This window comes from Lepidochelys kempii, chromosome 8 (genome assembly GCF_965140285.1).
Source record: "Lepidochelys kempii isolate rLepKem1 chromosome 8, rLepKem1.hap1, whole genome shotgun sequence".
NCBI lineage: Eukaryota > Metazoa > Chordata > Testudines > Cheloniidae > Lepidochelys > Lepidochelys kempii.
The window spans coordinates 45,554,844-45,580,684 of record NC_136387.1 but is presented as its reverse complement, the minus strand read 5'-3'; the positions used below and the strand labels follow the sequence as shown (position 1 = coordinate 45,580,684).

Below are 25,841 nucleotides of genomic sequence, written 5' to 3'. Positions count from 1 at the left end.
GATCCGCTTCCTGGGCACTACAGTGCTAATAAACGATGGTCACATAAACACCACCCTATACCAGAAACCTACTGACCGCTATTTCTACCTACATGCCTCCAGCTTTCACCCAGACCACACCACACGATGCATGGTCTACAGCCAAGCTCTGTGATACAACTGCATTTGCTCCAACCCCTCAGACAGAGACAAACACCTACAAGATCTCTGTCAAGCATTCTTACAACTACAATACCCACCTGCGGAAGTGAAGAAACAGATTGATAGAGCCAGAAGAGTTCCCAGAAGTCACCTACTACAGGACAGGCCTAACAAAGAAAATACCAGAACTCCACTAGCAGTCACCTTCAGCCCCCAACTAAAACCCCTCCAACGCATTATTAAGGATCTACAACCTATCCTGAAGGATGACCCAACACTCTCACAAATCTTGGGAGACAGGCTAGTCCTTGCCTACAGACAGCCCCCCAACCTGAAGCAAATACTTACCAGCAACCACATACCACACAACAGAACCACTAACCCAGGAACCTATCCTTGCAACAAAGCCCGTTGCCAACTGTGCCCACGTATCTATTCAGGGGACACCATCACAGGGCCTAATAACATCAGCCATACTATCGGAGGTTCGTTCACCTGCACATCCACCAATGTGATATATGCCATCATGTGCCAGCAATGCCCCTCTGCCATGTACATTGGTCAAACTGGACAGTCTCTATGTAAAAGAATAAATGGACATAAATCAGATGTCAAGAATTATAACATTCATAAACCAGTCGGAGAACACTTCAATCTCTCTGGTCACGCGATTACAGACATGAAAGTTGCGATATTACAACAAAAAAACTTCAAAACCAGACTCCAGCGAGAAACTGTTGAATTGGAATTCATTTGCAAATTGGATACAATTAACTTAGGCTTGAATAGAGACTGGGAGTGGCTAAGTCATTATGCAAGGTAACCGATTTCCCCTTGTTTTTTCCTACCACTCCCCCCCACCCCGACGTTCTTGTTAAACCCTGGATTTGTGCTGGAAATGGCCCAACTTGATTATCATACACATTGTAAGGAGAGTGATCACTTTAGATAAGGTGTTACCAGCAGGAGAGTGGGGTGAGGGGAGAGAAAACCTTTTGTGGTGGTAACACCCATTTTTTCATGCTTTGTGTGTATAAAAAGATCTTCTACACTTTCCACAGTATGCATCTGATGAAGTGAGCTGTAGCTCACGAAAGCTTATGCTCAGATAAACTGGTTAGTCTCTAAGGTGCCACAAGTACTCCTTTTCTTTTTGCGAATACAGACTAACACGGCTGTTACTCTGAAACCTGTATTAAATCAGTGGAGCAATAAAGATCCATAATTTATGGGACAGCAATTAAAACAGGTGTATCATTAATTTTCTTGTGTTTTTTGGATTAAACCGTTATGTTTTGGAACTTCATCTGGACGTAAAACTTTGAGACAAAATGCACAAAGTACTGCTAAAATACAGGAAAAACCACATCTTTCTAAAAACAAACCTGGATCAAGGGCATACTGACCCTGGTAATTGATGAGAACGGGATGTTTGAATGGTTTTAGATGACTGCTTTTGATGCCGGGCTTCCATGCCCTATCAGTAATCAAGGGCAACATTAAGGAACTAAGCTTTAGGAATACGTTCCTCTAAAAATATATATGTTGATATGGGTCAGAGTTCCGATTACATGAAGCATTTGTCAGGCAGTCCTAAGGGACCTGGGAAATGTGTAAAGGATATTGTGTGTTTGCAAAACACTGTTCTTCGGCCCTCGGTGGTAACCTCAGGAAACAGTCAGTGTGTATCATGCTGAACTTAACACTTAATAGTTTTGGTTTTCTGCAAAGCCAATTAAATGGTGCAGCCCCGGAAGCTTTGAGATCACTTTGGGATTCTTTGATACTTAATTGCATAGCATTTGCTGCTTTGTTTGAATTCAGACTATTTTTGATGGCTATTTAAACACTAAATAAAATGGTATAAATTGTTTTGAATCCAGCTTTTGTCCACTACTACTAGCATTTTCAGAAGCATTGTTGGACCTCAGGTTGATGAATGAAATGACTTTTGTAATCTTGACTTCTATAGCACCTTCCATCCCAGAATCTGATAGTGCTTCACATGTCAGTTTAGCTTTACAAATCCTTATGAAGCAGGTATTACCCCATTTCACAGGTGTCGGGAGAGGGAGAATGAAGCACAGAGAGGTTAAAGACTTTTCGACACGAGAGATTTTGGTCCTGGTGTAGCTATGCTGGTACAGAATCCCCACTGCAGTTGTGCTACACTAGTGGAAAGCAGGGCATTCACCCCCTGTGAGTTATTCAGTAGGGCACAATGGAAGCACGTCTACATATCTATGCTGGGGAATTGAACCAGAGTGGCTACATTGGTGCCAAAATCTCTAATGTGTAAAAGCCTGAAATAACTTGTTCAGGGTCAGTGGCATGGCCTGGAGTAGAACCCAGGTGTCCTAATTCCCAGTCCTGTTTACTAAATACAAGATAATTCATCCTTCCCTTCCTGTAACAAATTAATTACATGAAAACTCATTATGAACTTTAACATTAAAGTTGAACTAAAATACTTTCCTCCCTAGTTTTCTTGTCTTTTATACTAACAGTCTTATTGGCACAAATTATATAAGGTTACATGGATTTGTATGTTTGCTGGTTTATTACAAGCTTTCATAACTGAAATAACTGTTAGGGGAAAAAAATCTCAAATCTTGATCCTCTAAATAATAAACATTGCAAATTTTCCTTCTATGGCTGCCAATCACAGAGGCTTCCAGAGATGCTGCACCAAGTCCTCCTTTCCCAAGAGGATACACTGCAATGCCTGCATAGCAGTTGTTGTTTGCTAGTTTTTTCTTGTACAACAGCTCAAACTTGCCCTCTTGCCACAGATGGAATCAGGCTCTAGCCAAACTAGTTACCACAGTGGTGGGCAGTCTCCATTAGTGGCTCAACTGTTGCAAGCTAAATTGTAGGGATGAGGGAAGCCCTTCTTTCCCCCCATGTACTATGGATGAAATTATTCCTCTTGCGTCAGTGATTGGAAAAGAGGCTGGGTAACAATGGCAGAAGGAGATTTTGCTGCATATATTCAGTGAATACAACTCGCATCGATTTTTCCTCTCCTCTCATTTGTCCTCTTCCCTTCCCCCTCAAAAGTCCTGAGTTAGGAGTGCACTCTGCGAGGCTCAGTGCCATCCTCTGAGTATGTCTACACTGTACTAAAACACTGGTGGCTGATCTGTGTCAGCTGACTCTGGCTTGGGCTGCAGGGCTATAAAACTGCAGTGTAGATGTTCAGGCTTGGGCCAGTCCCAGAGCCTGGGCTCCAGCCCGAGTCCAAACATTTACACTGCAGTTTTATAGCCACGCACCCTGAGCCCCACAAACCCGAGTCAGCTGAAACAGGCCAACCATGGGTGTTTTATTGCAGTGTAGACATACCCTTTGTGAGACTCGGTGCCACCCTGTATTTGAGGCTTAGTGCCTCAGTGTATGAGAGGCTGTCAGAAGAAGAGACAGACCAAAGATAGGGGATCATAGGAAGCTCACTCTCCGGAGTGTACAAAGCAACTCTACAATTCCGTTTCATTGTTGTTGTTTTTTTGTTGATGAATTGGAACAGGCAGTCTTTGCAGCAGGCTGGTCTCTCTTCTGCATAGAGATCTTAACATTTTAAATGGTATTGGGGTTCAGGACTTTTTTTTGTATTTCATTTAAATCTGTTCATAAAACTTTCTGCTATGGCATTAAAATGTTTAATAAATCAAAATAAAATTATTTCATACCTGTTGTGAAGAAACTTTTTGTGAAGAAACAGACTTAGGCACTCAGTTTTATATATTCAAAACCTCTTTTTCCATCTGCTGACTTCTAAGTGAAATGCATGTTCTGTGTATAGAGAATTTTATTGTGGAGGTGCGAATTGTGGCTCTGTAGCTAAAGATGAGTATTTTTCAATTAAAGCAGGGATTTGCATACTTTTAGAATATGAATTTATCTCTTGAGATCTACTTTGGCTACTTTTTTCTCAAAAACATAAATGTAGACTTTCACTGTAAGCCCTATTTTTATTCCACGCTAAATCCCTCAAGGAGGTCCTTTGAATTGAAGTGTTTCCTGTGGGTTTTTATGGTAACTTGAAATGAATTGGACAAACAGTTTCTGATGTATTGAGTTTTATTTTATTTTTTTAAGTTGTCTTCGAAAATTATTCAACTACCTCTGTGTCATGTCATATCTCAACGGTGGCTTGTCCTAGAAACTTCAAATTTGTTTGTTCAAGGTGTGAGAGAATCCTACTTAAATGGAAATGCAACCCTGTAATTATAGTCACTGCCATTACTCTGTGAGACCCTGCCTGTTGCAAAGACATGTCGTCTTCCAGTTTTCTTTCTCCTTCCCTGCAGGTGGTCTATTGCTCCTTAATTCTTTAAGCTGCTGTTTATTCTGCCTATTGTAATCTTTTTTCCTTTTTGGTTTTTTTCCAATGAAATCACGTAATGCCCAAGGAAAAATACATCTACTTTATTCTTAATCTGTCCTTCAGAAAAGCCATGTTTCTTTTGAAATGGACTATAACTATTAGCCTGGAGTAAAATATTTCAAATTCTGCTCTTGGTGCTCTTTGGTGGTTGTCTGCTTGGAGAGGTTAGTGGCTTTTGGAGAATGCAGGCTAGAATGCTTTTTAGTTTAAAACAAGGTATTCTAAAACCTGAAATTAGTGAAATGGTGAAATCTGTGAAATCCATAACTTTTTCACAAGGAGGGTGGTGAATGGGTTACCTAGGGAGGTGGTAGAATCTCCTTCTTTAGAGGTTTTTAAGGCCAGGCTGGGATGATTTAGTTGGGGATTGGTCCTGTTTTGAGCAGGGGGTTGGACTAGATGACCTCCTGAGGTCCCTTCCAACCCTGAGATTGTAGGAAAACATTCCCATGTTTTTAAAATCTCTTGAAAATAGTTCATTAGGATTTGAACACTGCAGCATTGTGTTAGTGCAGGAGAACTAGAAATGTGAAACTGAGTACAAACAAAAATGAAACTCACTAATCAATCTTAATTTTCCAAGATGCAAAAGTCAAAGAAATCAGCATTAATGGTAAACATATTAAAAATATTTATCTAGGAGTGTTTAATAAACAATTTTTAACTTGGCATTGTTCTTTCAGACTATTTTCTGTTTAAGCTTACATCACTTAAAAGGGAACCTTTTTAGTCTAAAAGCTTTTAGCCCCATAAGATATCACAATAGGCCATTTCAGGACAGGAAGTTTATTATAAATCAGAGGTGGGCAAACTATGGCCCGCAGGCCGCATCTGGCCTGCCAGCTGATTTATTCTGGCCCTTGAGCTCCCACCTGGGAGCGGGGTCTGGGGCTTTCCTTGCTCCCATGCTCCAGTCGAGGAGCAGGGTCAGGGGCTGCTCCGCACATGCGTGCCACAGTTCCCAGAAGCAGTGGCATGTCCTCCCTCCAACTCCTACGTTTAGGGGCAGCCAGGGGGCTCCATGCGCTGCCCCGTCCGCAGGCACCACACCATTGGCTGGGAACTGCGGCCAATGAGAGCTGCAAGGGCAGTGCCTGTGGACAGGGCAGTGCACAGAGCCACATGGCCGCACCTCCACATAGGAGCCGGAGGCGGGATATGCTGCTGCTTCCGGGAGCCGCTTGAAGTAAGCGCTGCCCGGAGCCTGCACCCTGTATCATTTTTGTATTCAAAGTTATGAATATTGGCTGGGTACTTGTTTTATTTTAAGTAGCCTTAGTAAGGCATTTGGTCAGCTTCTTAAGAAAGGAATTTGCAAGTTAGGTGCCTAATCAAGAAACACTTAATGGACTATGGAACCTTGGAAGACTCCAATCCACATAAGAAGTCTACTTGGGACATTCAAGGTAGCACGTGAACAATGGCTGCCACCTCTAAAGTTTGAGTCATGCATGAACATGTGACTCCAAAACTCCAGCTTGCAACTGGATTCTGCATAGGAGAGAGAAGGGGGTCTCTACCCACAAGAGAGAGTCTATTGGAGACCCTTCCATTTGGTCTTCAGTTGGTTCAAGAGAGCCTCTCCACATCCAAAGGATACATGAAAGAAACTGAAATAAAGGACAGTAACCACAGGGGTGTGAGTGATTGCTGGACCCAGACTAGAAGGAGCCTAGTCTGTAAAAGAAACTTATTGGAACATCTTTGAGCGTGAGATTTCTTCTGTAATCACTTTCTTGCTGTATTAGATTTAGACTTGGGTGTTTTTATTTTGTTTTGTAATTTACTTCTGTCTGTTATCACTTGGAACCACTTAAATCCTACTTTTTGTATTTAATATCACTTTTTTCCGTATTAATACATACTCTGGGTTAATTAATACCTGGAGGGGACGGACAGCTGTGCATACTCTCTATCAGTGTCATAGAGGGCAAACAATTTATGAGTTTACACTGTTCAAGTTTTATACAGGGTAAAACTGATTTATTTGGCGTTTGGACCCCATTGGGAGCTGGGCATCTGAGTGTTGGAGACAGGAGCACTTCTTAAGCTGTTTTCAGTTAAGCCTGCAGTTTGCGGGACGTAGTTCAGACCTGGGTCTGTGTTGCAGCAGGCTAGCGTGTCTGGCTCAGACAAGGCAAGGTTCTGAAGTCCCAAGCTGCCAGGGAAAACGGGCTCAGACGTAGTCTCAGCACATCAGTTGGCAGCCAAAGCCTGGAGCATCCTCCCAGCCTGGAGCATCCTCCTACACCCCAAATCCCTCATTTCCAGCCCCACCCCAGAGCCCGCACCTCCAGCCAGAACCCTCATCCCCCTTCCTGCACCCCAGCCCCAATTTCGTGAACATTCATGCCCTGCCATACAATTTCCATACCCAGATGTGGCCCTTGGGCCAAAAAGTTTGCCCACCCCTGTTGTAAATCTATTATATAAAGTGTCTGGCTGTTATACAGCATAATGGTTTTCAGACAAAATTTCTTATTCATACAGGTTGATAGTAGAATCCTGCTAACAACCATGTTTTAACATTGCTGCTCTTTGCCATTTCTGCTTCCCGTGTGGCCAGCACTGAACAGAGCATAATGGCTGTCAGACTGTATTTGTTCTAGCCTTGTTCTAGAATAACTTCCCACCAGTAAGAGGACTGTTTTTAACATAGGTGTGAACTTTCTGCCACCACAGCTATGCTGAATGAAGCATCTTTTTAATTTTTTAACAAGAAACTCTGTTCTTTACTAGATTTCAAGAGCTTTAAAAATATTTAACAGTTATCACAGCTGAATGTACACCTGGTGTTTGCACAAACTTGTGTTTAAAAACCCCAGTGTGGGAGATGCGGGGGAGTAAGCATCAAAGCCATGTGCTTTATTACCTTCCTGTGTTCTGCACATTTCACATGAGGCATTGCTGTTTGTTTTTTCCAGTCAGAATGCATTAGTAGTATTTATGTATTTTTAATTTAATCTATCCACAAACTGTTCTATTAAGATGGTAAGATGGTCTGGTAAGATGGCCAGACCACATGTAGCTGTTTAATGTTCTTAAAACACCTGAACCTCCTTGAGACCAACAACCCTTATGAATATGACAACATTTAAAAGCTATTCCATATGCAACTAAATGTGTTGGTCAAATTTTCATTGGGTCCAAAATTTTTCATTCCTTCATCTCGTCCAGGTCTGCTACCAGCATAGTAAGATATTAACTTCATTGGATGGAGGGATAACCTTCTTTTTTAATTTTTTTGGTAGACTGGAAGCTCAAGAGTTGTCTAAGGGGGCCTTCAGATTCTCCTCCATTGCCTTATGAGCAGCCATGGCATCCATACTCTCTGTTTGCACATCTTTTTGCATCTATCTTGTATGGAGTCCTTAGCCCTTTTAATTCAAGCATGCTAGCAGGGAGAGCTGATAGTTATTGCCAACAAACTGCAAGAGAATTGCCAATTTAACTGTTTTTCCTGACTTTCTAAAGTTTAAGGGCATAATAAGAACATAAGTGGCCATATTGGGTCATAATAATGATCCATCTAGCCCAGTAATCCTATCTTCTGACATTGGCTGGTGCTATATGCTTCATAGGGAATGAACAGAACAGGGCAATTTATTGAGCAATCCATCTCGTTATCCAGTCCTGGTGTAGGAACAGCAGGAGCATGGGTTTGTGTCCCTGACCATGTTGGCTAATAGCCATTTGTGGACTATCCTCCAAGAACTAATTTTTTGAAGCCAGTTATTCTTTTGGCCAGGGGTGGTCAATTTATTTTTTGTCAGTGTCTGAATTTCTTGGTCAAGGTTTAGTCAAGATCCAGACTCCAGAAAAAATAATAATAATAAAAAAATCCCAATAATGATAGTAAGTAAATAAAATTATTTTTGGGGTCTGTTCAAAAGTGTCTGGCAATCTAGATTTAACCCATGGTCGACCTGTTGACTGCCCCTGCTTTTGGCCTTCACAGCATTCCCTGTCAATGAGTGCCATAGGTTGACTCTGCATTGTGTGAAGAAGTACTTCCTTTTGTTTGTTTTAAACCTGCTGCCTATTCATTTAATTGGGTGACCCCTGGTTCTTGTATTACGTGCAGGGGTAAATAATACTTCCTCATTTACGTTCTCCACACTTCATGATTTTATATTTCTCTATCATATCCCCCTTTAGTCCTCTTTTCTAAGCTGAACAGTCCCAGTGTTTTAAATCTCTCCTCGTATGGAAACTGTTGTATACCTCTAATCATTTTAGTTGCCCTTCTCTGTACTTTTTCCAATTCTAATATATATATTTGTATGGGGTGACCAGAACTGTACACAGTATTCAAGGTGTGGGTGTTCCATGGATTTATCTAGTGTCTTTATTATGTTTACAGTCTTATTTATCCCTTTCCTAATGTTTAATATTGGTAGCTTTTTTTTGGCTGTTGCTGCACGTTGAACAGCTGTTTTCAGAGAATTATCCACAATGACTCCAGGATCTTTGAGTGGTAACAGATAATTTAGATCCCATCATTTTGTTTGTATAGTTGGGATTGTTTTCCAGTATGCCATTACTTAGCATTTGTCAACATTCAGTTTCATCTGCCATTTTGTTGCTCAGTCATCCAGTTTTATGAGATCCCATTAACTCTTCACAGTCAACTTTGGACTTACAAAACTACTTGAATACTTACTGTCTGCAAACTTTGCCATCTCACCATTTACCCCTTTTTCCAGATTATTTGTGAGTTTTGAACAGGGACTGCTTCCAATACAGGTCCATGGGAACCGTGCTATTTGCGCCTCTCCAGTGTGAAAACTGACCATTTATTCCCTTTGTTTCTTGTCTTTTGACCAGTTACTGATACATGAGGACCTTCTCTCCTCTCTTCTCACATGACTGGAGAGCTTTTCTTAAGAGCCTTTGGTGAAGGCTTTCTGAATGTCTAAGTACACTATATCCACTGGATCACTCAAGCCCAAATGTTTGCTGACCCCCTCAAAGTATTCTAATAGATTTGAGGCATAATTTCCCTTTACAAAAGCAGCAATGACTCTTCACTAGCATATCGTGTTCGTCTGTGTCTGATAATTCTATTCTTTACTATGGTTTCAACCAATTTGCCTGGTACTGACTTACCGGCCTGCAATTGCCAGAATCACCTCTGGAGCCTTTTATTTATTTATTTATTTATTTATTATGACCTTCAAGGATGTTTTTCTTAAAACCTCAAACAACTGACACTGACTATGGGACAGATTTTTGAAAACACCAGTGGCAGTTAGGTGCCTACCTGATATTGGTGTTTTTTCAAAACCTATCTCATCTTCCTTAACACTGGGTGGGTTTAGGTTGAACTGATGCGAAGTTTAGGGGCTTATGCCTTTATCTAGTAGGTGGGAAGACCCTGGAAATAAGCGTTTTTGATTATACTCTGTGCTTCATTGCCCACTGCTTGGAGTTGCCCCTGAACATAGGTCTGATTTTAAATTGTGTTGAACAAGTTCATGCTTTAAGTTCCCAATCTGATATGCCTCCAAAAATGAAGCCATTTTATTATGGGGAAAGTGGAAAAAATTTGTCTGGAACAAGGTGTGGTGGTTCATGTTTTATGGGTAGATCTCACAATGTATTGGCATAAGAAAATATCCCTTAAAAAGCAGTTTTGGTTTTCTTTGCCGAGGAGGTCCCTGTAGTATAATGTACCAGATGAATCTCCATGTGCCATCCTGGATGCCATCAGATAATTATGTTTACAGGGGTTCAATTTACTTTTGGCTAACTTGTCTAATTCACTCTTTCACTGGCTACTCACTTGGTGCTAACTCAGTTTTTGGTCCTTGACCAAAAACTACTACTATTCTAATAGTGTCTTCAGATAATAGTCTTCTGCATCAAGAATAACTGCTACCTTTTAAATGACTTTAAACAATGCAGAACTTATTAAGAGCTACGTTTAAAAAAACAAAACTGGACAGTCTACTAGATCAGCATCAGTTTCAAAGTCACTCAGATTTTACAATCATAACATTCTAATACAGCTTGGTTTGTTATGGATGCCTGGTTGTCAGTGGAACACTGCTAAATCATAACATCACACATACTATTTTATTCAGAAGTGGTGAGCTGATGTTTTTTTCCTTCCTCTTCAGTAAAGGAGAACAGCACATGCCTATCATATGAAGGGTAAAGTTTTCATCTTGTAAGCTTGGGCTAGCAGCCAAGACTTGGACTTGTATCTCTTCTTAACCTTAGGAATCCAGTGGGGCATCCAGGAAAGTCATGTGTAGAAATATACCAGTGAAAATGCCACATTGTTCTTTATCAGATTTAAATAGTTTCTGTTGCTGTCGTCATTGAACCATCCGTAGCAAACTTGAATTGTCATATAAAAACTTCTGCAAGGTCAGAGACTCTTAGAAACAGTGACTTATTCAGAGAGAGGGGGTAAATCTTAATGCCAAAAGAGAAATATATAATAACAAGGACAGGGAATGATAAAATCTTAATATTGACTAGAAAGCCTTAATGTCCAGATATTCTGAAAAAGACTGGTGGTAGTTTTAGCTATTCTCACTCAAGTACAAGGTATATTTTGTTACTCCTCGATAAGTGTGGAAATATATGTTTGATACTATCTGCACACTGATACATAATAAACAATAGTGTGGCATGTTTGGCCTGAGGCAAAGGAATTACTAACATTTGAAGAGGCATTTGCATTAAGGAACTACTTAAATGGATTTGCTGTATCTTGGACTGGTAGAGCTGCAAATATTATACGAGTTAGCATGTTAAAAAAGGGCAAGATTCCCTTTTGGTCAAACAAAACAATTAACTCCCTGCACAAATGGATTCTATAAAATTTTGCCACTGATTACTAGAGCAGAAGGTGACTCTCAGTATAAGATTATATGCCAAATATACTCTATCTCCAAGTCTAACATCTGTTAACCAGTGTTTAGAAATATCTGCTTGGTTTTCTTTATACAAGCATTATTTAGTGCAGAGGTGGGCAAACTACGGCCCACAGGCCACATCCGGCCCACGGACCATCCTGCCCGGTCCCTGAGCTCCTGGCCGTGGAGGCTAGCCCCCGGCCCCTCCCCCGCTGTCCCTACTCCACTGCATCTGCACGGGCAGTGCGGCTTGTGCCCGCCCACCTCCCAGACTTTCCAATAAGCCTGTTCTGCCACTCTGAGCAGCATGGTAAGGGGATGGGAGGAGGAGGGGTTGGATAAGGGGCAGGAGGTCCTGGGGGGTAGTCAGGGGGCGGTAGGATGGGATGGAGGTTTGGGGGGGGGGCGGTCAGGAGACAGGGAGCGGGGGCTTGGATAGGGGGTTGGATCCTAGGGAGGCAGTTAGGGACGGGGGGTCCTGGGAGGGGGCGGTCAGGGGACAAGGAGTGGGTCGGGGGGCCTGTCAGGGGGCAGGGGTGTGGCTACAGGTTGGGGCAGTCAGGGGAAAGGGAGCAAGGGAGAGTTGGATAGGGGGTGGGGTCCTGGGGGGGCAGTTGGGGCAGGGGACCCCGGGAGGGGGCGGTCAGGGGACAAGGAGCGGGGGGTTGGATGGGTTGGGGGTTCTGAGGGGGGCGGTCAAGGGGTGGGAAGTGGGAGGGGGTGGATAGGAGGCAGGGGCCAGGCTGTTTGCGGAGTCAACCCCCATTTTGCAATCTCAATGTGGCCCTCGGGCCAAAAAGTTTGCCCACCCCTGGTTTAGTGGCATATTGTATCAAATCAGCAGGCTGCAGACTTTACTTGACCCTGTTTTTGAATGGATGCTTAAAATTAGAGTTTTTATAGAGAGGTATAGGTTAGAATTTTGGGTAGGAGGAGAAAGGTAACAGATGAAGATGTGCCAAGAAGGGGCTAGAGACTAGAGGAGGGTAAAATAGCTGCCCCATTTGAAAACACTCTTCTGTGTGTCTTTTTAGGTGGTATTCTTGGGGGGGGGGGGAGATTGGAAGTAGGGAATATCTGCAACATGAAGGCAAGATGACTCTGAATTTCAAATTAGAAGAATGATTCTGCCTGTTTGACGTGCCTGAATTATGATATTGTGGTGGTGATAATAGAACTGAAATGTCAAAACTGCAGAGGTTGGTGATTGTATATAGTTAAGCAATAGTTAGGAACATAAATATTTTCCGAATCGTTTCTTTTCGATCTTTGTTTCTGTAAATTACTTTAACTTAAACACCACTTGTGTTATTTACTCCTGTCTATTGTGGTGTTGAAGGTTTTAGTACTATTTTTAGAATAAACTTAATCCTCAACCACAGAATCGTAATCATTTCAAACCACATGAAAATGTTTTTGTAAAACTTGTTCTGTTGGTTGTCACCCATTTATATTCACCTTTCTCTGGTTTTTAGCTTCTCTAGCTTACGGAGGTCAAAGCCGTGGCTTATGTACATGTGGTGATTTTGTTTTTGTTTTTTAAATTCTCCCCTACCTCTTGTGGAGGGGGGAAAAAGTAAGTTGTGATTTGTTTTTTCATGAGAAGTGAAATTGAGCTGCTTAGCTTAGGAACTAAAATGTCCAGCCCTGGTTAGTAAAGCTGATTGCACATTATGAAAAATCTGTTCCATAGATGCAGTACTCCTGGGGGAATTCTGCGCTATTGTGTGCATAATTAACGAGCCAGGCACATCTTTATTTTTATTTGTGCAGAAAAAAGCTTCTGCCGAAATGTTGCTGCAGTTCCACCTTTTGCCCACCAGAGGGCACTGGGGTGATAGACCACAGCAGCTGCTCCCAGCAAGATAAGGAAGGGAAAGAGTCTGCTGTATTCGCAGCACCTATCAGGCCAGGTCAGGAGACAGGGACTATGGGGAGACAGACAGCATGGTATGCTGTGGGGATCAGACGGGCTCATAAGGGCTAGTGGGGGAGGACAGCCTGGGACAGGAGCTGAATGGGAGTGGTGCCACAGGGCGACATCGTGATGGGGGAAGGGTGCAGAGCTACATAGGGACAGGGGAGTGGGTGGGTGTGGGTACAGAGCCATAAAGGGATGGGAGGAATGGGTGTCTGAGTGGGGGTGGAGGGACACATGGGAACATGGACAGATGTGACTGACTGAATGGGAGAGGCTAGGGATCAGCCAGGGTCTGTATGGGGGAATATCCCTAACAATCCCTTCTCCTCTCCCTTCCCCCCCATAATAAAAAAATAAAACACTGTTCCATACTTTCCCCACTCATACTCAACAACCCTCCAAGTTCACACCCAGATTCCTTCCCAACAATTTACTTCCCTCTCCCTCAGCTCCTCCGTTACCCCTGACTCTTTCAAGCCTTTGCACTGGTTCTGAGGGGGTGCAAGTATTGTAGTTTAAATGAATTATTACTCAGAGTTCTGTATTAATATGCCTAGTAAGGACTCTATTTGTCAAAAAACATTTCCTCAATCTTTTTTGTGGTATATATTGTTACAGACATACTTGCTGACAGGTATTTTGAAATAAATGACCAAAAATAATTGAAACTGGTATGATTATATTTTTTTTTTAACAAAATATGCAGAATCTTTAAATTTAATGTGCAGAATTTTTATTTTTTTGTTGCAGAATTCCCCAAGGAGTAATGCATTTACATTGCTATGCTTTGTCTATTTTGTTAAGCACAAGCCATCATGGACGCTACTTTTATTATTACACCCTATTTTAAGAGACATAGGCCACAACTATAGTAGGAAAATTGCTGCTTTTCATTCTGACAGTTCACAGAAGACTTCAGCTCAATCTGCATCTGCAATCAAAAAAGCAAACTCCGTTGATGTATAAGGAATGAGATTATATAGACCAGTAGTTCACCCTTACCTAGTGTATTGGGTGAAGTACTGGTCAACCCATCACAGAAAGGATGTGGCAGAATTGGAGGGGGTTCAGAGAAGGGCAACAGTGATTCGGATCCTGGGAGAAAATGTATTGAGTGCTTACCTCAAAAAAGAGAAGAAATAGGAAGGGACTTGATTAACAGATTAAAACAATTGGAGGTTGAAAAATCAAACAGGTTGTGAAATGCCAGATGTATAGTGCAGCTTTAATTCTTCTCCCTTGAATGATGCAAGGGTCCTGTGGAAAGAATATGATTGTGTAATTAAGCCTGTATTATAATTTATGTACATAAGGAGTCAGAACAAAGTTTGTGTGGGCAACTGTAAATCTTGCATTCCCTATCTTTTGACTTCGCCGTTTAAAAAACTTAACGTTTATATATGTAACTTCCTTTTTTATAGGACAAAACAAACTGTTAGGTGCAAATGTCACAACCCTCTGTTAACGCATCATAAGCAGAGTTTGAATCCTGAACCTTCATTTTTGCAGCGCAGATTACCATGGTTTGAGCTAAAGAACTAACTGAATTAGCTGGCAGGAAGGGAAGGTTATTCCCCAGAGGTGGTGGTGGTGCGAACAGACTGCTGGGTTTTGGATGTGATTGGGTGCGAGATTCTAACCTGGCCCAGTTCTCCCTCTTTCCCACCATGCACACACATCTACTATGGCAGTACAATGTCTGCTACTGCTTTGGCGGTAAGGTGAGCCTGGCCTTAGAACAGGGATGGGCAAACTAGAGCCGCGGGACTGTCCTGTCTGGCCCCTGAGCTCCCAGCTGGGGAGGCTAGCCCCTGGCCCCTCCCCCGCAGCCTAACCGTGCCATGCCACCAGTGCTCTGGCCTGCTGGGTAGTGCGGGCGGCGTGGCTGGCTGCAGTGGGGCTGTGAGCTCCTGCTGCTCCTCTGAGCAGCATGGTAAGGGGGCGGGGAGTGGGGGGGTTGGATAAGGGGCAGGGGTCCCGGGGGGGGGCAGTCAGGGGATGGGGAACGGGGGAGGTTGGATAGGCGTGGGAGTCCTTGGGGGCCTGTCTGGGGGCGGGGATGTGGATAGGGGTCAGGGCAGTCAGGGGATGGGGAGCACGGGGGGTTGGATAGGGGGTGGGGTCCTGGGTTGGTCAGGGGACAAGGAGCAGGGTGGGTTGGATGGGTTGGGAGTTCTGAGGGGGGCAGTCAGGGGGTAGGAAGTGGGGAGGGGGCGGATAGGGGGTGGGAGGCACAGCCTTTCCTACCCAGCCCTCCATACAGTTTCGCAACCCCGATGTGGCCCTTGGGCCAAAAGTTTGCCCACCCCTGCCTTTGAATGTCTATTATTCTGACACCGTGCCAACATTTTTCCTTAGGAATGCAAGGGGAAGAAAAGTGATAGTGGTGATAGCAGCTTCTGTCACAGAAAAAAAAAATTTCAGTAAGTCAAAGAACAAACAGTAGAGGTGTGAAGGTTTGTCAAAGATCACAAAAATCTTTTATAACGGAGAGTGTTAGGCAACCTAAATATAGGGATCACTTGCTGCTCACCTTACAGTAATGAATATAGTATAGAGGAGTTATAAGTGATCTTCCATTCTCTCCCTCTCACCCCAAGAATAAGGGGGAGGGATTCAATGAAATTGAGGGCAGCAAATAGAAAACTAATTACCCATTGCGTAGACACATTTCCTTGTCTGTCTGTAGAATTCATTGCCACAGGATGTCATTGAGTCCACCAGTTTAGCAAATTTCAAAGGAGGATTGGACTTTTACATAGATAAAAAGTATATCTAGTTGCAGTAGTTCATATAGAGGGCAAACAATTTACAAATTTACCTTGTATAAACTTTATACAGAGTAAAATGGATTTATTTGGGGTTTGGATCCCATTGGGATTTGGATGTCTGGGTGCTGGAGACAGGTAACCCGCTGAGCTGTTTTTACTTAGTCTGCAGCTTTGGGGGCGTGGCCCAGACCCTGGGTCTGTGTTGCAGCAGGCTAGTGTGTCCAGCTCAATAAGGCAGGTTCTGAAGTCCCAAGCTGGCAGGGAAAATGGGCTCAGAGGTAATTTCAGCACATCAGGTGACAATCCCAAGGGGATCTCTGTGACCGAACCTGTCACATTGTCTACCAGCATGCTCATTTAGAATTAACTTTTTTGTTTGGAGTATACAAAGTCGATGATACTAGAATAATTAGAGGAAATAGTTTGTTTGGAAACTGAAGTATAAGTTGTAGTTGAAGTACAGCATGATGTGTTTCAGTGTGTTACTTGACAGTTCTTTAATGTACATTTCAGAAAATAGTCCAAAATAAACTTTTACTTTCTAGTGGCATAATTGGACTTTTCATTTTCACTGAAGTAAGAGGTATCATTGGGAGTACAAACTGTTTAATAAAACTAATATTCTAAAAAGTGCTGTTTTAAAAAATCATTTGAAACAATGTTAGCCAACTTTTAAAAAGACATTTCTATTATAACATGGAAACTGAGCTGTCATTACATATTGCTTTAAGGCCCTGCTTGGTCTCCAGGCAGCTATCATTCCCCGTACCACTTCAGAACATTTTTCACTCTGTTTAGGCATTTATATAGCCACTTTCACCTTTGAGTGCCTCAATTCTTTCTGAGCTAATAGGTTCTCCATCTAGCTCCTGAGTTTGTCCCTCAAATAAATATAGAATTTTGTGTAAACCAAATCATATCTATCTTTTGGTATCCAAGCCTAAATATCTTTCTTTACCAAGCAAGTTAAAGGGCAATTTGCATTTCTACATCTAGAAAATATAGCACGAAGGGCACATCAAATTTTCTTTATCTACTTGGATCAGAACAGCTATTGATCATATCCTCAACTAACAAAATTCCTCCTGAAGGAGCCAAAGGTGCAACTCCCTCATGAACCGCCGTCCCCCCACCCCCCTGAAAAAAAAAAAAGCCGTATACAAGCACATATGTAAAGCTACTATCTGGTTTACCATATATTTGTTCACGAAGCACTATAAAACTTGGGCTTTTCTTTACCTGACAGAGCTTTGTTAGCATCCTTCAGTTTGCTCTCAACTTACAATATATACTTTAAATACGTTTGTTTATATTTTCAGTTTGTATGGGACAACAGAGCCTGTTTTTAGGTATGGTAGTTATCTTTATTGCTCGTTACTGTTTGCTACTGCCCAAGGGTACAGTATCGTCAGTTGATCTGTGCATAGGCAACGGAGAAAACTTTGGTTTCTGACCTGTGACTAAAAGGTAAAGAAATCTCAAATTTTAGAGAGGCATGTATCCTTTTAATGATAGCTAGTCAGTATCTTGTCAACTTCCATTCTGTGCTTTTTGTTTTCCGGTGTTCAGCTCTGGAGGCATCTCCTTAGGCTGTGATATCATGCAGTTGGTGTGCTAAGGGAGTATTTTTCTGTGAAGTATTAAAAAATATCAGATGCCTTTATAGCCAGGTGGGTAGGAGTTCCCTACTGCACAGTGCCCATAATCACTGGATTTACCATTCTGGCAAAGTAAGTTACAGATAATAAACTAAAATGTTCTTTTGAGAACTACTTATAAAAAAAATCTGAACTTTCTAATGAGAGGCTTTGTATCTCTTGATCAGAAAAATTCTGCATGTTCTGTGTGGGCAAGTAGTACTCTGTACTACTGTGAGATTGCGTCTGTCAATGCCACATCCCTTGACTACAATCCTGAAGGTCGTGGGTTCGAGTGTTACTCAATCTCATACTGAAAAGCCACCTCCAGTTTACCCAGCTGCAGAGTGGATACCTGATCCATTAGGTTGGGGCAGTCAAAGGTGGTCAGACATGATGCTGGCCACATCACTTCCTTGTGTACTGTTGGCTATGAAATTAACTGTTTCAGCCCGATGGGCCAATGGTTTGGGGGAAACTTAGACTTTGACTGTTGTCAGTCTAGTTTAGAATGTAATATCCCACGTGCCCAAGCATTGTCTATTTCTAAGATGAATAGAACACCCTGAGCCACTAAGCACACTGATGGCACTGCACAAGAAATGAGTGAATATTGGCCTATATAGACTACACTTCTTAATTACAAATCAGTCAGTAAAAAGTACAAGTATATTTCAGAGCTAACTTCCTAGTCCATCCTGCTATGAGATTAGTTCGTAAAACTGAAGTGAGATTCCTAGCACTGCTTGCAAAGGATCATCATTAGCCTAACAAAGTGTTGGGCTTTTTTAATATATCCAGGTACTTTATAGGAACAAACAAAAATAAGGTTGAGTGAAATAATCTGTGTATTAATGTATGTATTTAAAATGAGACTTCAATTTTTAGTTCCTGTTTTGTCTGTGTTTTGTTTAACAGGCTTCCCAGCTGGCATGTTTTTTGTAACGAGAGCCCTTCATCTACATCACAGTACTCTCCAGATAACTATGCCCTGGCAAATGAGGATGAGAACATCCACGAAAAGGTACAGTGGAGGTTTGCATATTTTTCAGTAGATGGGCTTAATATCACATGACTAATTGCAAAGCTAGTGGTGGTCCTCATTTTAAGATTGGTTCTCAATCAGTGATTTTAAAAAATATGTACTGAATGCTCCGATTAACTAAGGTCCTAGGGCTAGTCATCTAGAAAATCTTCTTCTTTAACTTCCACCGTGTCTCTGTCTCTTAGATCATGCAATGTCCAGGCTCACTGTAGTTTTGCCAGCTTGTGCTCTAAGTGATGCACAATCAGGGTGGATTTAATTTAAATCACTAGTCAGGAAGACTCGCTTTAAGCATGGTTTTCTACATAAAAGTGCATTCTTGTTGGTTGTGAAAACATATTCTTCACAACTCAGAGATAGATGTAGGTTTCATTTTTAGAATGTACACACTGTACATTTTTAAACAATGATTTATTTTGAAAACTTTTCAGATAAGTTTTACAGCTGTATCAGAAAATGAATGCTTGTTTGATTTCATTTACCAAAGGTAATTGAAGCAGATATTTATGAAGTCAGTGGGAGGTGAACTATCTCCAGTTCAACAGGTTAATCATTAATATTTGGAAGATTTTTCTTGCCATGCTGTATTAGGAGGAGAACATCACCAGACAGACATTTAAATTGTTTTTATTTAACTACCACAACAACTTTAAGTATTCTGGATTTTTTTCTTCAACAGCAAACATATATATGCTTGTTTTGTTAAAATATTATATGTCCCTCAAGTCTCACATTTATCTCCAGACTTCTTGTCCAGATCTATTCTGCCCCCAACAATCTGCTATTCATTGAGTTTTCTGAAACTTTGCACTTTTAGGGAGAGTTAAGGGATTAACTCTGTGTACGCAAATTTGCAGAGGGACAATAGAGTTGAGGTCTGTTATTTCTCACCTCTATATATTTATTTATTTAAAAACATTTTTGCTGTTAACAAGCATGTTACCTCTGGGGAGACGCATCTAGTTTGAGAACTGCAAAACTAAACATCTCTGATGTTATCTGCTAGACTGAGCACTGAGTCCCATTGTGTAGATTAACCTAAATCTATACAGAAGCCTGTGGAACCCCATAAAATTGGGTCTCTCTAATCCATGTACTATTGGAGCTCATTTACAAAACTTTTCGTAAACATTACATGAATATATTGTCTCATACTATAGAATTAGAATTTATAATCCCTATTCCATGATGAGATATCTTTGAGCTATAATGTATCTTAATTAAAACTATTTTTAGATAGGTTTTTTCCTCAAAAAGCATTTTCTCAAAAAAATCTGATTTTCTTTTAAATCATTGGTTTTTTTATCCACTCTGTGCACAACCTTGCAGTTCTGATGACCTCAGCTAGAAGAATACAAGATAAAGTTTAAAATGAACAAAACTACACAATCATAAAAAATGGGACTTGTCACTAACCCTTCATGCCCCAGTTTGATTTTATGGCTAATGTAATATGCGCACAGTACTCAAAGAAGGAGCCAAGTGATCTGTAGTGGGGCTTGAGTTTGTGAAACCACCCTTGTACACTTTGTACTGATTTTCTGATAACCACCTTCACCCTTATTCCCTTAGAATGCTGATTTGTTTCAGAAGCAGATGTCTAAAATTTAAACCTAGAGATTAAATTCATTCCACCAGATCCAAAGTATCTTTTGTAGCTTGTTTTAGAAATGACTCTGTGTATGAAGATGCAATTTAGAGTTGTTGATTCTTTACCATATTACTCTTGACTGGGTCTTCAGAACTCCTCAATTCAGGAGGGCAATCTTGCAGCGTTTGACTAACCCTCCTTTTAGAGGAATTTCTGCTAGTTAATCTTTCAAGAGTGGGGATCTGAGCGGCTAATACATGAAAGAGAGGTCACTTACCTGAAAGTGTGCAAGATTAATTTCATATGCAGATCCATGCTTGCTTTCCTCCTTTTTTGGAGTCTGTCTTAACCAACTGAGGGTTAGTTAGGAGCTACAGTTCATTATATAGCCTTGCTTCTCTTTGTGTATTCAGACATTTAGCATGTTTAGCCTTCAGAACCACTGATTTTTCAAGTGGGCATATACAATGAAGGCATGCATTTCTCAAGCTTGTGAATATATACAGACTATATTTCAAAGAACTGCAACTATAGGTAAACAATTTCTCAGATATCCTTCGCTGATCCAGCCAAGAGTGTAACTTCCCGCATATACAGTCCCTAAATTATTTTCTGTATGAGAAGTTATAGCAGTTTATCTAGTTGAACTGACATAAACCCCTAACAGACACACTTACATAGATTTAAGAACTGTTAAGACTGTTTATCTTGAGTCAAATTAAGCTAAACAGATTTAGGCCACATTATAGTGGCATGTCTGTGGCACCATAGCTGTGCCGGCATAACTCCATAGCGTAAATGCAGCCTACAGCAGCAAATAGGGTTTTTCCATCACTGTAGGAACACCACTCCCTAAGTGACAGTAGCTAGATCAACAGAAGCATTCTTCGGTCAACCTGGCTGGATCTACGCCAGGATTAGGTTGGCATGGTTACAGTACTCAGATGTGAATTTTTCATAGCCCTGAGTGCTGTAGCTGTGTCAACCTAAATCTTAAGTGTACACCAGGTCTTAAGGAAATGTTAAATTGGTTTGTGTTTTAGTGCAAACCCCTTAATTGAACTAAAATTATTTAAACTGGTGTGACTTTTCTTGTACAGACAACGATTTAAGAGCATTTAGCTTATATACATTAGTGTGTAAGACATGTCTTCAGATGTTCCATAACTCAGCTATTCTTTTGTTGGTTATTCAGGTCTAGAAAGGTAAAATACTCCAAGGTTTGCATCAAGATCAATAGTGGGAAAGTGTTTTTAATAGAACACGGTTTAAATTCAAGCATGGTATGAATATTTATTATCCAATTGTTTCTTTACTTTGTAATGTACTAGGAGGAAACAGGCAGAGCCATTGGAATGGAGTCTTTAGAACATGTGGACTCAAATATACACAGTTATCCTAGAGAAACTGATTTACTTGATGACTGCACAAAAGATCGCCAGGCAAGCTTTTTCATTCATTTTTCATTTGGTACATTTTTCAAACATTTAATGGGTTTGAGCTTTTCACTTTTGTTTCAAGGTTTTATAACTATTTATATTGCATTTTACTTGCATGGAGATATTGGGCACAGAGCTGCTGGAGGTGTCACTTTTCATATGGGGAAAAAAACCCAAGGACCAACACATTTTATTATTAAATTCCAGCACGTATAATGTTTAACAGTGAGGGTAATTGACGATTGCACAACTTACCAAGCATGTGGTGGATTCTCCATCACTAGAAGCTTTTAAATCAAGATTGGATGTCTTTCTATAAGCTGCTCAAACACATAACTACTTGTTTGGCTAGAAAAAGGAGCCACTTGGTAGTATTCTATTGCCTGTGTTATGTAGCAGCTCAGACTAGATGATTGTGCTGGTCCCTTCTGGCCTTGAAATCTATGAATCTGTAGTACTTTTTGCCTACCTAAATGCAGTATTCTTCATTTTCTAAACCGCTCTTACATTCCATCTTTAAGGTGGCTGCATTTCAATGGAGAGTGCAGGATTGTGCATAATAATGTACTTCAAGAACTTTGTATAAAAATTAAAGTTTAGAGAGAAGTTATTTGATTTCTGTTAAAATATACCCCATACTGTCTAGGGGTCAAAAGACAAAGTATGCTAACATATTTAACTCTGCATTTCAGGTTATAGATATAATTCCATCATAAATCCTTCCCAGCCTTTTTGTGTTTAGTGTAATGACGCAAGCTAATCCAACTGATGAGTAGGGGCGCTTGGTTAAGAGTACTTTCCATTCCTGAAGGAAATACTCTGGTCTGTTTTGCACTTACCACAGGCACATCTGCAAATGTATTCTGCAGTTTATATAGTTTTGCATGGTGTAGTCAATGTGATCGGGTAGCTAAAATAGAAGACTAGGAGTTAAAACCAATGGTAAGCTATTTGTTTGTTTGAACCTCATTTTGTTTATTTTCCTGTATGAAAAATGCATCTAAAATACTTACATCTCAACTGGGATGTTGTCAAGGTTAATGTTTGTAAAATGTGTTGAAACCTTGAGATGAAAGCATTAGGTAGTATAAATTATTTTTGCTCTTAATGTGAGACCTTAAACATATTCCTGTTCCAATATAATTTAATTCCGTTGCTTAAACATTTATTTATTTTTGTAATGGCATTATTAGTTTAAAAAAAAGTGGTATACGTTCTTGGTTTGGGGAAATGTTACAATTTTTAGAAATATAGCATTAATAGGAAAAATTTCCCAATTGTATTGTTGGGTATAAAACAAAAGTTGCAAACATGTCCCAAAGTAGCATTTAGTATCACGTATGTTGCTTATGAATGAAAGCATGCAATGTTCCTTTATGGTGTCAGATTCTCACTTTCGTGTGTGTGTATTCGGTTTTCGAAGAGATCAGTAATTCAGATGTCTGTTTTTATGTAAATACAGGAGAAATGTACATTACATCTCACTTATCAGAAGTCATTCAAATTTTGCACTGATTTCTAATATTTTAAACAGACTACAGAAATGGGTGAATTAAGTCTGCCTCAGGTTGAGACACTACCTTCAGTAGACTTAAATGAAGCTTCTTCTAGCGTAGCTGCAAGCATTGAAAACATTTCCAGTTCATCTACCTCAGAGATCTCTCCAGTCTCGCAGCCTGAGTAAGCCTTTTATTTTGTTACCATTTTGGTCTTTATTGCAATAAATAGTATTTCCCCAAATAGGAGGCCCTCCTAAATTTTTAGGCATGAGGAATTGGTTGTAATAATGTGTAGGTCTTGGGATTTTGCTTGCCTAGAGTACGGTTGCATTCTCATAGCTATATGTTTTTGTTAGAAAATGCCACCTGAAAGTATTTAATCAGTTCTTCAAAATCTCCATGGCGACAGCTTACTCATTGATTTACAGTGGCGGAAACTATTGTTGCTATTATGCAAACTTCAGCCTACCACACTCTTACTATTTTTGCTACATACTAATTTATGATAGCAAGGCTACTCCAATAGACTGTACCACTTCTGCAGTGTACCTGTCCTGCACTGTTTGCCTGAAGTGTCAATATTGATTATCAAACCAGTGATATGTACTGAGAACTGAAATATTTTTTTCATTTCACAATAGCAAGCTTGCTAACTGTATTCGATATACACTGCATAGTATATCTGAAAAATACATGTCTTTATCTGTTCCCTGTTAAAGGCTGCTAGCCCTCACAAATAGGCTTTGCCAGAAAAAAGGGCAGGGGTAGCACCAGAACTGTTTCCCTGCTGGGCTATAGTGTTTCCCTTAAGGAGATAAGTCTCTAAGAATTCTGTTATTCCCAGGCAGCAGCAACAGGGCTGTCCTAAACTCTCTGTTCTGACAGCAGGAGACTTTTTTTCCCTGCTTAAATGGGATCTCAAAACATCTTCATTTAAAAGAATTCAGCAGTACCTGTACTGCTTATGATCCCAGTGGATCATAGTCTAGGTTATCAGTGGCTGCGTGGCTCTGAAGCAGTCTCTTCAAAGGGCATTCCTGGGACATAGAGGGATCACTCTGCTGCCCACTCTATAACGACACAACATGCAGGAAAATAACAAGAAAAAGTTGAAGGTCGCTATAGAATTCAAGTTCTGTAAAATTCCAGAGCACCAAGCCCTAGCATAAGAATTTAGGCTTCTCTTGCAAAGTTCCCTCAGTCCCCACAGACACATCAGGGTCTTAAAACAATGCTCAGCTAATCATTTTGCTGAAAAATCTCTGCTGCAGTACTTAGGCAGAGCCGAACAAATTAAGCCTGACTCACTATCATTAAATTGACAGATTAAAGAAAAATCAGAATAAATTGGACTCATTAAATGTAATCAGTTAAAAAAAATTTAAAGTCTGAGGATACGTCTGCACTGCAATAAAAAAGCCCCAGCACTGAGTCTCAGAGCCTGGGTTGATTGATTCGGGCTGTGGGGCTACAAATTGCAGTGTAGCTACTGGAGCTCAGGCTGGAGCCCAGGCTCTGAGACCCACCCCCCTCGTGGAGTTTCAGAGCATATGCTCCATCCTAAACCCAAATGCCTCCGTTGCAGTTTTTGTCCCTTAATTGCCCTATGCATCCTGATGCATTCACTGATATTCTTCTATGCCAGTGATGTTAGAGACTCCTGGTAAAAATCACAAGAGCTGGCAGCACTCCTAGTGGGCTTCTTAACCCCTTAGTTCATGGAGTCATATAACTTCATGAGACTCACCTTTCATTAAAAACATTTCTAGCCCTCATGGCTGGGGAAAAGCTGGAAAAAGTGAGCTCTAAAGGCTGAAACGAGAAGGCAAATTTAAAACATGGTTTTTAAAATCGTGATTTTTAGGGCTAGTCAATGATATTATGGGGCCTGATTCATGATTTTCAAATGGTTTGGATTGGCTTCCGTGAATAAATAAGGGAAGAAGGAACAGGGTGACAAGAGAAGGTGAATGTTTCTTTACACTTAGAAATCTTTTTAATCAACAGAAAATGACTATTTTAATTTCTTTCTATATAGATGCTTTTAAGAAGCATGTGTTCAATCATAGACAACATATGGAAGTTTAACAAACACTTTTATAGTCCAAGATGTTAAAGAAAAAGTTGTATAGCTATCTTATTTTGTTGTTGTGAGCATTGAGTTGTGAACTTCCTGTTTAGCTGCCTTCTCTGTTAGTATGAGACATTAGAACCACCACAAACATACCTGACTCATTCCATCTAAACTCCTGTTTTTACTCTGTAATAACTTAAGAGTTGTTCCTTTTGGACCTGAAACGGCTCATGATTCATCTCTGCCCAAAGACACCTTTCAGAAAAATCAGTTGCCATCTGACTAAGAGGAGAGATTTTATGGTTATATAAACTTTATTTTCTGACTTGAGTTTCAGTTAGCGCTCAGTGTGAACAAATGATGTGCACATATTTTGTAGTAGTTTTTTTTAACAATTTACATTTGTAAATGACTAAACAGAACAAAGTACATGTGCCTAGTGTTCGTTCTACTCTTTCATATATGTA

At 40.7% G+C, this 25,841-nt stretch overlaps 1 protein-coding gene across 7 annotated transcripts in view; it reads left to right on the top strand.

Annotated features, from left to right (window-relative positions):
* SUCO (SUN domain containing ossification factor) overlaps window positions 1-25,841 on the top strand; it is an 81,613-nt gene that overhangs the window by 7,438 nt on the left and 48,334 nt on the right. For 6 of the 7 annotated variants that reach the window (XM_073356311.2, XM_073356310.2, XM_073356309.2 and 3 more), the window contains exons 2-4: window positions 18,645-18,750; window positions 21,694-21,804; window positions 23,336-23,481. In XM_073356311.2, the coding sequence (XP_073212412.2) occupies window positions 18,645-18,750; window positions 21,694-21,804; window positions 23,336-23,481 (363 nt within the window). Of the gene's footprint in view, window positions 1-18,644; window positions 18,751-21,693; window positions 21,805-23,335; window positions 23,482-25,841 lie in introns of those variants that run through there. The other variant, XM_073356312.2, reaches the window with a different exon arrangement.